The sequence below is a fragment of the Myotis nattereri genome (genome assembly GCF_964212035.1).
Source record: "Myotis nattereri genome assembly, chromosome: 9".
In the NCBI taxonomy this organism is placed as follows: Eukaryota; Metazoa; Chordata; class Mammalia; order Chiroptera; family Vespertilionidae; genus Myotis; species Myotis nattereri.
This window is the reverse complement of record NC_138084.1, coordinates 43,896,879-43,909,306: the sequence shown is the minus strand read 5'-3', so window position 1 is coordinate 43,909,306 and position 12,428 is coordinate 43,896,879. Positions and strand designations below refer to the sequence as shown.

Genomic DNA, 12,428 nt, shown 5'->3' with positions numbered 1-12,428 from the left:
GGAGTCTGTATAATATTCGTTATTTCAGTCCGTGTATGCTTAATTTCTAGGTGGTTCCCCAATATAAGATCGAGGGTCTCATTAGTTTTCTTGTAGATCTCATTAAGTTTATCGGCGGCTTCTAAGCAGTTCTTGAGAGACCTTAAAAGTGTGGTTCTGGCCGAAACCGGTTTGGCTCAGTGGATAGAGCGTCGGCCTGCGGACTGAAAGGTCTCAGGTTCGATTCCGGTCAAGGGCATGTACCTGGGTTGCGGGCACATCCCCAGTGGGGAGTGTACAGGAGGCAGCTGGTCGATGTTTCTCTCTCATCAATGTTTCTAACTATCTCTCTCCTTTCCTCTCTGTAAAAACTCAATAAAATATATTAAAAAAAAAAAAATGCCTGATCCCACATTTAAAAAAAAAAAAAAAAATTGTGGTTCTGAACTCTATATCTTCCATTGACAATTTTGTCCTGTTTCTTTGTCTCCGCATTTTGTTATGCTTTCTTGGTGCACCCCCTAGTGGTCTTTGTGCGCAGTCTTATAAACCTTGATTGTTGTAGCTAATACCAGGGAAGGTTTGACCTCCAGGCCAAGTGGCTATGAGAATCAGCTGTGTCTGCAGTGAGAGAACTTCTGTCCTCTAGGGAGGTGCTAATCTAGCCTTTGCCTGAGGCTATCCGGCAAATGCCTGTGTGCAGGGCTTGGGCGGGGCGGGTCGCACAGGCACAACAGGGTGGGCTGGAGAGAGCAGTTATGGCGGCTCTCAGTCCTGTCCCTAGGGGCTCTGCCTCTCTGAGTCCCAGCACCCGCTGCAAAGCTCGGAGAGAAAGTTGCACTCGCTCTGACCGAAGCCAGACAGTCTCGCTTCTCCCGTTTGAGTCTGGGTCCCTAAAGACTCGCCCGGATCTGGAGCTCAGAGTCTGCGACTCCCTCCCAATTGAAAACGCCAACCGCGCCCTCCGCCGCCAGCCCGCTCCCTCACTCCGCACCTCAGAATTTGACTTCAGCACTGCGCCTCCTCTGAGTGTCCATATGCGTTTCTCTTTTCTCCTAGTTGTAGGACTTCCACTCAGCCAGCGTTCCTGTGGTTCTGGGTGATGTCCCTTCCGTTTTTTGGTTTCACTTTTGAAGTAGTTGTTCAAAGCAGCAAACTCCAGCGTTAACCTATGCCGCCATCTTGGTTCCGAGCATACTAATGTTGCAGAGCTTGCAAATGTCCTTGAGATAGACTTTCCCTTGTTAAGAAATGTATTTCTATGTATTGCTAATTGGGCTTTGCCAATAAGAAGACAGGGCCCTTCCCTGGCTGAGTGGCTCAGTTGGTTGGAGCATGGTCCCGTACACCAAAAGGTTCCGGGTTCAATCCCCAGTTGAGGCACAAGTACGGGAGGCAACCGATCTCTCTCTCTCTCTCTCTCTCTCTCTCTCTCTCTCTCTCTCTCTCATCAATAAAAACATATCTTCAAGTGAGGAAGAAGAAAAATAATGGGGGGGGGGCGGGGATGAGGGGGAGGAGGAGGAGAAAAAACAGGGCCCTGCCTGGGTAGCTCATTTGGTTAGAGTGTCATCTTGATATACCAAAGTTGTGGGTTTGCTCTTCTGGTGAGGGCACATACAGGAAACAACCAATGAGTGCATAAATAAGTGGAACAACAAATCAATGTTTCTCTCTTTCTCTTTCTCTCTCTCCCTCTCCCCCTTTTCCCCGCCTCTAAAAAAAATAAATAAAAATATTTTAAAAGGAGAGACAGTAATAATGTGGATCAACTTCATTCACAATGATAGAATGTTTAATCTGTAAACAGATTTAAAAGTACTTTGGATCCACAAAAGATACTCTTATCACAGGATGGAAAGGAAAGCAGGAGTCCTGAACAAGAAGCTTTGTCAGCTCTGATGCTGATAAAAATAGTCAAGATCCAGCTGACACAGCCAGTATAAGCAGTTTGGGTCTGTCTACAGGATACACAAAGCTTATTGATTTCCTATTTGATTAAACTCTCAACTTTTTAATGATGAGAAATCTTTCATCAAAAGTTGGCAAATTCTCACGTAAGTCTCTGGGACAGCTTCTTTACAAAACTAGAAAAGGTTCAAAACACTGGTGAAGAAGTGCGGAGGTATCCCGACCAGGAACTTACCGAGAAATGCAATACTGTCTCTCTGTATTAATAATGATACAGTCACACAACTGCATAGCAAGAACAATCCAATTATTATTTCCCTCTGGATTTCCTACACTGTGGAAGCCTTCTTGATTTGGACCCTGCGACTTATAAGCACAGTTCTAAACAAAAATTAGACATTGCTTGTTTCCATGGCTCCTCTCCCTAATGAATTCAGCCCATCAGCCATAGTACTCCCCAGAATATTAGACCAGTTATCCAGAAGTCACTGCCCAGAAATCAGCTCCTCACTTACTGTACTGTCCAAACTTCAAAAACCATCAGAGATATTTCAGGGTTATGACTGAGTGTTAATGTTTTTGGAGTCATAATCCTGAAGTAATCCCTACTTTAGCTCAGATGTTGAATGATGATGGGATGAGAAAAACCTTTTCCATTTGATAGAACAGAGCTACAAGGAGAGTTTGCTTGTGTCAATATGGGTGTTTACAAGCATTACAAATACCAAAGAACGTCCCGCTGGAGTGGCTCAGCGGTTGAGCATGGATCAATGAACCACAACGCCACAGTGCAATTTCCAGTCAGGGCACCTGCCTGAGTTGCAGGCTCAATCCCCAGTAGGGGCCCTGCAGGAGGCAGCCAATTGATGAGTCTCATCATTGATGTTTCTATCTCTCTCTCTCCCCCTGCCTTCCTCTCTGAAATCAGTAACAACATGTTATCAAAAACAAGAAAACAAATATCAAGGAACAAAGTGAGCTTATAGGGGTTTCCATGGATATGTCCCCATGTCTACGCTTCTGGTCAACATGCAAAATGAAAACTTGGTGGCACTTCTGGTGAGAAAGGAAAACCTTATTTAACTTGTAGCTCAGAGCAAATGAAAGTACAGAATCGTCGGAAACAGTCATTGAGGAAGCAACTGAGGAGTCAACAATAAGACAGAACTCTGATGTTGCCACAACAGAAGCTAACTGGTTTCCTCTGACCTGTTTCTCATTTAATTCAGAGTTGTTTAGTTGTTTAGCTCTGAATGAACTGAGAAAATTTGTAAGAAAACTGCTACACACAACCTTTGAAGAAAAGCCTTCAAAAACTGACGTTTCAGTAGAAAACTCTCTCTGCATGTCCTTGACTTTGTTCCCTGCTTTAGGAAGGTGCTCCTGCACTGGATGTTCACAGGGAGGCCAGCTTTTTCAAGTTTGCTTCCCTATCTTATGCTGGTCTCGCTTTTGCACTGAGTGCAAGACCAGCAGTGGGTGGGAGACCCCACAGCGCCAGAAGTAGTTTTTTTACTTTGGCTTCTCACTTTCCACTTTGCCTCTGCTTCTACCAGGGCCATGTGCTCGGGTGCTTTTCCTTTCCGATGTGAATGGATCAATGTAATAAACCTGACAACGGAGGGAGGGGAAAGGGAGGGCAATATGGCAGGTCTGACAAGCTCAGTGACCAAAAGTAACCACACAGGATGGTCTGAGCACAAGCTCCTAACTGGGCAGGTCACAGCAGGTGATGTCCCAGGCCTGTCCAAGGGCTAACATTTACCTTAAAAGTGAGCCATGACCATTCTTTTTACTCAGTTAGGGTAACATACCATTGAAATGTCAGAGTAATTTTCGCTTCCAGATCCCCTCAAAGGCACACCCACAGGCACCAGAACATGAAACCACCAGCGCAGGAGACCACAGCACCCCTCGTGGCTATCTTGTTCCCGCATACCATCCCAATGGGCTGTCAATGTTAATTATTAACTATCCTGCGCCCACCAATGTAAAATATGTCCGTTTCTGTTTTGCTTTATATCCAATCCTAGAGATTTTTCCGCTTTACATTCTCCCGCCTCCTTCACCTGTCACTAGACTTCACGTACCTTCCTTTTCTCCTGATCCCAACGGCATAAAAGGAACTACCAAACTGCCATTCTCCAGAGCATTTTCTTAATCCGCTGAGAGCTTGCTTCCAGGCACCTGCTATAAAACTTAGTTCAAGTAAACTCCTATAACACTTTCCTATAGGTTTCAACGTTCTTTCCTGGACACCTGCTGTAATTATCCATCCCCATTCCAGCTCGTTTCCTCGGCTGACAAGTCCTCCTGCTTGTGGACAACACAGAAAACACACGCCCGGAGCCCAGCTGACCAGGGTTAGCGTGAGGGCTCACCACTTCCCAGCCGTGACATTGGCAGCTGATTTCACCTTCCCGGGTCTCTGTGCTCTCACCTGTGAAATGGAGGTTAACACCTGCCTCAGGGAGAGGTGGGGAGCAGCCGCCCTGAACCGGAATTGGTAACTGCACTCACCAAAGTTCATCCCCCCGTCCTCCCATTACACTGCTCAAGGCACTTTTTACAGCAGCCCAAACTGCACATATTGAGCCTCTACTCTCCTATATAATAAAAGCCTAATATGCAAATTGACCAAACGGCAGAACTGCCTGTCACTATGATGCGCACTGACCACCAAGGGGCAGATGCTCAACACAGGAGCTGCCCGCTGTTTTTTTGTGTTTTGTTTTTTTTTTACTGGAAAAGCGCTCAGCTCTCCCCCCCCCCCCCTCTCCACTAGTTAATATTCGTAAAAAAGGAATGCGTCATTAAAACAGATGCCACCGTGCCCTGAAGCATCAAGTTCATGTTCAACTGGACGGACTGGGGGGCTGGGGGGGAGTCATTAGAGAGCTCTGCCCAGGCCTCAGTGCCAGAGTCCAGCCCAGCATTCCACCTGGGCAGGCGTGGGGGTGCGGGGTGTGGGGGGGGTGACTGGGGGGACTCTGGGAACAGTTCCTAAATCTCTCTGGAGTTCAGTGTCCCTGGGTCAAATGAGGAATCATACGCCCAGCCCACAGTCAATGCCATGTCATCAGGCGTAAAGTGGGGAGCAGGCTGCCTGACCCTGGCCAGCCAAGGGGGGTGCCAGCGGGCTCCTCCACTCCTGTCCCCCCACTTCCATGCCACCCACCCCCGCATTGCTCCAGCGGTCTCCCCACAGATTGGCCCTGATCGCCAGCCAGGCCTAGGGGCCCTACCCGCACCCAAATTTCGTGCACCAGGCCTCTAATAGGTTTCTATTGGCCCTTGGAGGGCTGTGATACTGAAAATACAGGAACTAGCTTCCTGGTCTGAGGAGCTTACAGTGTAGTCAGGGAGACAGCGACCCCTTACAACAGCCTGGAAGCAAAGACGACAGCAGTGGAAGGAAGGGGCAGAGGGTACACAAAAGTAGGGACACAGAGTCCAGGGGCGAACAAAACCCAACACGCGGGGCGCCGGTCCGCGCGCCTCACGCCTGGTGCCCCGCCCTGCCCGGCCGGAAGCCTCCCCCGGGGCGCCGAGGCGGGAGAAGGCAGGAAGTCCAGCTGTTCGTAACGGGCCGCGGCGGGCCGGCCACCTGCTGCTGCCGCCCGGATTGGCTCCTTCCGCCGACGCGGCGACTTTAACCAATCACCAGCGAGGCCGGTCGGGAGGCCCCGCCCTGCGGGAGCCCGCGCTCGCCTTCGCGCCCGAGGCCCGCGGCGGTTTGTCGAGCCCGGGGACGCTGTTGGAAAGGGCCCTGGCGGGGAATGCGGGGCCGAGGCGTGTGCGACACGGGGCAACCTCCGCTCCTTTCCCTGGCGTCAGTCTTGCCATTCTCACGACATTGACGGACGGGGGGCAGGGAGGGACCCCCGGGGGTGGGGGGAAGGGACCTGAGGGGTGGGCGCGGGGGTCCGCCCGCTCGCCCGGAAATGGGAGTGCAGGCGGGCGCGTGCAGCTAGGGCCGCGCCGGAAAGGCGGCGGCAAGGGAGGCCCCGCAGGCCCCGCCCCCAGAACTTAAGCCGCCGGGGCAGCTTCCGCAGACTCCACTGCACGCCCGGCCGACCGCGCCCTTGCACACCGTCTGCGCTCCCTCTCCGCGCCCGCCGACCGCCGACAGCCAGAGCCACCCGCACGCTCGTCTCGTGTTCTCCCTGCGGCCCGGTGAGCCCGGCCCCGGCCCGCCCAGGCTGCTCCTGCTGCACATGCGCCTGCTACCGCGCCTCCCTCTCCTTGCTAGTAATTTCCCTTCTCTGCTCCCAACCTATTTTGTATTTTTCCTCTCGGTCCGTCCTTTCTCTCTCTTCTTTCACCCTTTTCCTATCTCGCTTCTGTTCTTTACCTCTCCTGTTCAGGTTTAAACTTCACCCCCACTCCCTTCCCTCGGCCAGAATGCCAGCCCTGCCTTGGGTGGGGACCTTCTGGCGCATCCGCGATGACCAGGAGGACCGCTCCCTTTCCCGGGGGCGCCAGGCCTTTGTCGGAGCTACTTCCGCGTGGAGGGGCTTTGAGCTGCTTGAACCGGCCGCTGCTGGGCCTGATCCCGGCTGCTCTAACCTCCTGGCAGCCCTGCTCTGGGCCCTGGTGGACTCATGGAGTCTCTCTTGACCCATCATGACACCCCCTGCCCCCCCCCCCCAAACACACACACACACACTCCTGCTCAGCAGTCTGCTGACGGGTGGGGGATGCTTTCCAGAGACCGCGGGCCACCAGAACAGAAGCCCGGGCGAGAGCCGGTGTGTGGTGCTCAGCAGACAGGGAGGGAGGATTCCCGGGCTCAGTTCCTCCCTCCGTTGTGTGCCCTGAAATGGCCCCTGCCCCCCTCCCCGGCACGGACTGAGTGGGCTTTGTGCCTGGGACAGGTGCCCTGTCCTTCCTAGGGTGGGGACCTTTTGGGTGAATTTCCTTCTAAGTTTCCCCTTCTTTGCCCTTATTCACAGGACACATAGTATGACCTTTAGGTGTTTCGTCTCCCGGCCATTTTCTATGGGAAACCAACAGGACCGGACCATGAAAGCTACTGGCAGCTTTGAAGAATGGGACGCCTTTAGAGAAGCTTGATCTTGGAGGCCTCGGCGTGAGACCTTACAGAGCCGGGTGAGAGTCCAGTCGAAGGGGGTCTCCTGCTGCCTCCCAGCCCTGGGCCTGGGGTGGAGGTGGGGAGTCAGCAAGACATTAACAGAAATAACTGCCGCCGCCCCAGGGAAGTCACTCTTCAGAGTTCACAAGGCCTCATGTATCCCTGCTCTCATTCTGGCTCCTGGGCCGACCCTGACAAGCCAAGGATAATGGTCCCCCTTATCACAGAGGAGGAAATTGAGCCCCCGGTGGGACAGTGGGTGGCCCTGGGTGACCTGGGAATCAGCAGAAGAGGAACCGATTGTTCTCACTACATGGGGTTTTACTGCAGTTTTGACTGCCCCCAGACTGAAACTGGTCATAAGATACATTGCTTTTGGACACCGAAACTGGTTATTTTCCGGGGACTGCAAAATATGATTAATTCTTCCTAGGCCTGAGTTTTACTCACCCTTTTTAGTAGGGTCTTTAGCAGAGGTGGCCTTTAACCCCATACCATGCCCCTGAAGGACCTGACTTGTGGCAAACCCAAGGCAACATTCAAATGGCAGCTGAGTCTTTGTGTGCTTGTCTTCGAGGTGAGACTCATGTCCTCATGTCTCAGATGCCCAGTGAAGGGATGCCACTTGGCTTTACTTTCTCAGGACTGCCATATTGGCACGAGAGAATTTGGCTGTTGGACTCCGTTGTGAAAGGCCCTGCTTGTGCCTGGGGCTGAGAAAACCACAGGAAAGAAATGAGCTGGGCACAGTACAAAGCAAATAGCGTAAGCTTTGGAACCTGTAGACATAGCTGTCTTACTAAGTTCCCTCATATGGAAGTAAGGGTGGCCACCCCGCAGGGCTGCTCTGAGGGCCAAGTGGGCCAATAGAGTGCCCCAGGCGGTGGGGTGGAGCACCTCCTGGGGGATGAGAGTAGCAGAGCAGGGAAGCCAGGGAGTCTGAAGCATCTTAATCCTCCACCCTTTGTGCCATTTGAGCGCCCACCTTAACTGAGCCTCAAGTGGGCCAGGCTCCAGGGAAGGGAAAGTAAGCCCCGCCCTGTAGGAGCTCCTGATGCAATGGAGTGGTGAGTAGCCTCCCGATTTCCCTGTTTGCTCCTGCCACCTGGGCCTGTTTGCCCCTGCCACCTGGGCGGGGAAGCCCAGGAGGAAGCAGCTTGTGAGCTGTTTGTTTCCATGGGTCTGTGTGTTCACAGCTGACTCCCACCAGATCCTCCCTTTGCTGGTCAGCTTTTGCCTTCTGGCCCCAGCAACAGAGGCAGCCAATCAGACTGGGTTCAGAACAGCTGCTCCTATGAAATCAGAGAAGTGAGCTCAGGTCGTCCTCCCCCACTGGGGTGCCAGGCTCACTTCCTCCCTTCTGCAGCGGGGGAGGGAAGGGCGTTGTTCCAACTCTAAGAACAAAATGTGCTTTTGGTTTCCTGTGTCACTCTATCTCTGGCTTGCATCTCCCCACCCCCATCTCTCTTGTGGTGATGCTGTGGGTCCCCCGATGGTGGAGGAGAGTCAGTTTTCCCTGAATCACACAGTAGGGCAGGGGAAGAAAGTTGAGCACCTAGGCACTACTCTCAGCCCCGAGAATTGCCTAGGATCCTTCAAGGTCCAGCTAAGTGTTACCTTGCCTAAGTCTTCTGATGACCCCCTCTTCCTTACCTCTCTCCTAATAGAGTTAGCTGTTACCTCCTCTGCAGTTTGACAGTATGTCCTGCAAGCCCCAGTGCAGCTTGAGTCACCTGCCTACTCCCTGTGCCAGACAGCCAGCCCCCTTTAGGGTAGATACTGTCTCCTGCATCTCAGTGAACCAGGACCTACGCCGTTCTTGTTGAAAGAATGATTCAGGAGAGCCCACGCTGGGCGAGTGCTGGGGAAAAGAATGAGACTGATGGGATGGGAAGTCCTTTTCTTACAGACTTAGACAATTCCAGACCCTTAGGAATCTCTTGTTTAAGAAACCCAGGTGGAAGCCTTCAGGTTTATGCCTGTCAGGTCTTGATCTGGCTGAAACCTTCTCCTCACTTGTGCCCTTCAGACAGATCCGCAGACGCAGGAATGTGGGCTTCATGAGTGAAATCTCTGGGCCCAGCAGACGGAGGTCTGGGCCAGGGCCTATTTGAGGAACACTAGAGTATCTGTGATCCAGACTTTCCCGGCAGTGAAAGCTCTTCACAAAATTTGGACTCCTTGGGCAGGAATTGCTTCTTCAGCCCCTATTTGAGTACCTCCAGAGCTCACTGCGATTTTCCCTCATAGGGTTACTCTGGTCCTTGTTTAGGGAGATGTTGCTGTCAGAGAAGGTAGGGGTCAGGGTGGTGAGCAGGGAAATTGATGGGGCTTCTCTCTCCTTGGTTAGATTCCGGCAGAGTTCCTCTATCTCGTCTTGTTGCTGGTTGAAGGTGCCCCCTTCTCCAACTTTTCTTCATCTCCTGGAAGACAGCAGAAAATTGGCATCATGGTTGGGTTTAAGGCCACAGATGTGCCCCCTACTGCCACTGTGAAGTTCCTGGGGGCTGGCACAGCTGCCTGCATTGCAGATCTCATCACCTTTCCCCTGGATACTGCTAAAGTCCGGCTGCAGGTGAGGGGATGAAGCCTAGGAATCCTATCTAGTCTGTTTTCTCCCCAAGACACGGACTCCTCAAGGGCCAGTGGGTTTGGGTCTGTAAACTTGGGAGCATGGGTATGCCAACCTGTCTATTCCTATACCTGTCTTGGCCTTGCAGATCCAAGGAGAAAAGCAGGGGGCAGTGCGAGCTGCAGCCAGTGTCCAGTACCGCGGCGTGCTGGGCACCATCCTGACCATGGCACGCACCGAGGGTCCCCGCAGCCTCTACAATGGGCTGGTCGCCGGCCTGCAGCGCCAGATGAGCTTTGCCTCTGTCCGCATTGGCCTCTATGACTCTGTCAAGCAGTTCTACACCAAGGGCTCTGAGCGTAAGTGTGGAGCTGGGCTGTAGACTCCTTAGCCTTTTCTTCTCAGTCGTGATTGATCTAGTTCATTTCGCTGCCTAGCTCCTTTAGGGCCCTGATTCTAATGATTTCTGAGCTTTTGGGCTGTGCCAGCTCTAAGTAGGGCGTCCTCCCATGATAATCCTCACAACCACTTTGAGAGTAGGTGGTATTCCATTTTACAGATGAAGAGACTGAGCCTTGCTGGGGGTAGCATGGGAGGAAGGACTTAGCCAAGGGCACACAGAGGGAAGCAAAAAAACACACCCAGGACTTTAGCTTCCAAAGGCCAGCACTCTTGTTTCTTCTCAGCGTGCCATGTGCACCCTCTGTTTTACACATGTGGAAACTCAGGGCCCAGATTAAAGGTTGACTTTTCCTAAGATCACGTGGCAGGGAGAAGTAGATCAAGTCTTATGTGTCCCAATCCCTGGAAAAGCCACTTCTCTCTGAACCTAGGTTTTCTCATTTGTTTGATGTGAGGAGTTCTTAGAGGAAGAACTGGTCTGGATCCTATTCCCAAAAGGCAAGAGACGGTGTATTTGGTGAGGAGAGGCAGAAAATGAGTGCAAGCCCAGCTGGACACTGACCTTCCTGATTCTCCCACAGATGCCGGCATCGGGAGCCGCCTCCTGGCAGGCAGCACCACAGGTGCCCTGGCTGTGGCTGTGGCCCAGCCCACGGATGTGGTAAAGGTCCGGTTCCAGGCTCAGGCCCGGGCTGGAGGTGGCCAGAGATATCAAAGTACTGTTGATGCCTACAAGACCATTGCCCGAGAGGAAGGGTTCCGGGGACTCTGGAAAGGTGTGTACCAGATGTTTCTTCTTTCCCTTTTTCTTCTTCTTCGTCTCCCCTATTCCCTGGTCTCACGTAGACACTCCTTCCTTCTGTAGGGACCTCTCCCAATATTGCCCGTAATGCTATTGTGAACTGTGCTGAATTGGTGACCTACGACCTAATCAAGGATGCCCTCCTGAAAGCCAACCTCATGACAGGTGAGTTAGGGTAAATGGTTCTGGGTCTCACCCTTCCCCCAGCCCAGGATCAGACGTGGCAATCTGATTTCCCGAAAGCCACATCTTTTCATCCTGTTTCTTCTTGGCTTGTAGAATGAGGTCCTCTCACTAGCATATTGAAGCCAAGTGGAATGAAGTTCCCACTTTGCACACTGAGGCGTTGAGGCCAGGCGGGCAGAATGACTTCTAGCTTCTCAGAGAGGTCCCAGTTGAAGTCTCTGTCTCTCTAAAATCACAAGACCCCAGCACTTAAATAACCTCTTTCCTTCTGGAATGATGGGGCGAGGAGTTCTGACCCCCTTGCCTGCTCCTCCTCCTCAACAGATGACCTTCCTTGCCACTTCACTTCTGCCTTCGGGGCAGGTTTCTGCACCACCATCATTGCCTCCCCTGTCGACGTAGTCAAGACGAGATATATGAACTCTGCCCTTGGCCAGTATAGCAGCGCTGGCCAGTGTGCCCTCACCATGCTCCAGAAGGAGGGTCCCCGAGCCTTCTACAAAGGGTGAGTCTGTGATCCACCCCACCCGATTGCAGGCTTCCTATTACACCTGGAACTGAGTAGCAACCAGTATCAAACTTCCTGATCACGGTCCTGGTATTTCATCGGCATTCTTTCGTGCTCATAACTCCTTCCTCTCAGAGTTGCTGTCTGCTTTGTGGGTATTTAAATGGAGACTCACAGGGCATTCTTGCTCATAGCTACACAGCTGTGAGGCCCTGGGCCCTCCCAACCTCCTTTGGGACAAAGCACTGGGTTGGATTGGATGCCAGGGCCCAGTGGGGTGAGCAGGAGGTGGAGGTGTCCCCTGTGACCTGTGTTTTCTCCCTTCTAGGTTCATGCCTTCCTTCCTCCGTTTGGGTTCCTGGAACGTGGTGATGTTTGTCACCTATGAGCAGCTGAAACGGGCCCTCATGGCTGCCTGCACTTCCCGGGAGGCTCCCTTTTGAGCCTCTCCTGCTGCCAACCTGACCACCTCTGGCTTGGCTTCAGCTCTAGCCAGGCCCTCCTTTTCCTCTTCCCCTCCTTCCCTCACTCCCTACCCTTTCCTCCCATTTCTACCATCTCCCTTCCCTGTCCCCACATTTTTACCTCTCCTCCCTACCTCATCTCCCCATTCTCTCAGTCCTGGTGGAATTGACCCCAATTGTCACCAACCAGGATCCCAAGCCCCTCAGACCCTTGAGAAGTTCAGCCCATCTCTTTATCTTGTTCCCAAGCGAAGCCAGCACGTCATCCATAAAACAAGCTCAATCTTGGTGTCTCCTCCCTCTCTTATAGCTGTTAGCAGAGGTCTTAGTTGGATGGGCCCTTTGTGACCGGGTGGCATTGGGGAAGCCACCCTAACTTGAAAGGGGTGGTGTAACCCACTTTTCATCTGCAGTGTCCAATCTGGGGCCCGTGGACGTCATCTAGTCTGTTTCTCTTTCCAGAGCAGGCCTGGTGTTGAGGTAGCAAAAGAAGGAGTGGTGGCTTTGCT

General features: G+C 52.5%; 1 protein-coding gene across 1 annotated transcript; it reads left to right on the top strand.

Moving 5' to 3' along the window:
* The first annotated feature begins 5,628 nt into the window (after window positions 1-5,628).
* UCP2 (uncoupling protein 2) lies at window positions 5,629-12,207 on the top strand. Its single transcript, XM_081098715.1, has 8 exons — window positions 5,629-6,066; window positions 6,846-7,002; window positions 9,336-9,560; window positions 9,706-9,916; window positions 10,541-10,735; window positions 10,825-10,926; window positions 11,272-11,452; window positions 11,784-12,207. Exons 3-8 carry the CDS (start codon window positions 9,435-9,437, stop codon window positions 11,896-11,898), a joined length of 930 nt encoding a protein of 309 aa, XP_080954841.1. The 5' UTR covers window positions 5,629-6,066; window positions 6,846-7,002; window positions 9,336-9,434; the 3' UTR covers window positions 11,899-12,207.
* The last annotated feature ends 221 nt before the right edge of the window (window positions 12,208-12,428 follow it).

Bases quoted from the DNA above. Each gene is read 5' to 3' on its own strand.
- UCP2 (XM_081098715.1), top strand. From the start codon at position 9,435: ATGGTTGGGTTTAAGGCCACAGATGTGCCCCCTACTGCCACTGTGAAG. The intron at 9,561-9,705 runs GTGAGGGGATGA...TTGGCCTTGCAG, and splicing joins CTGCTAAAGTCCGGCTGCAG to ATCCAAGGAGAAAAGCAGGG. The intron at 11,453-11,783 runs GTGAGTCTGTGA...TCTCCCTTCTAG, and splicing joins CCCCGAGCCTTCTACAAAGG to GTTCATGCCTTCCTTCCTCC.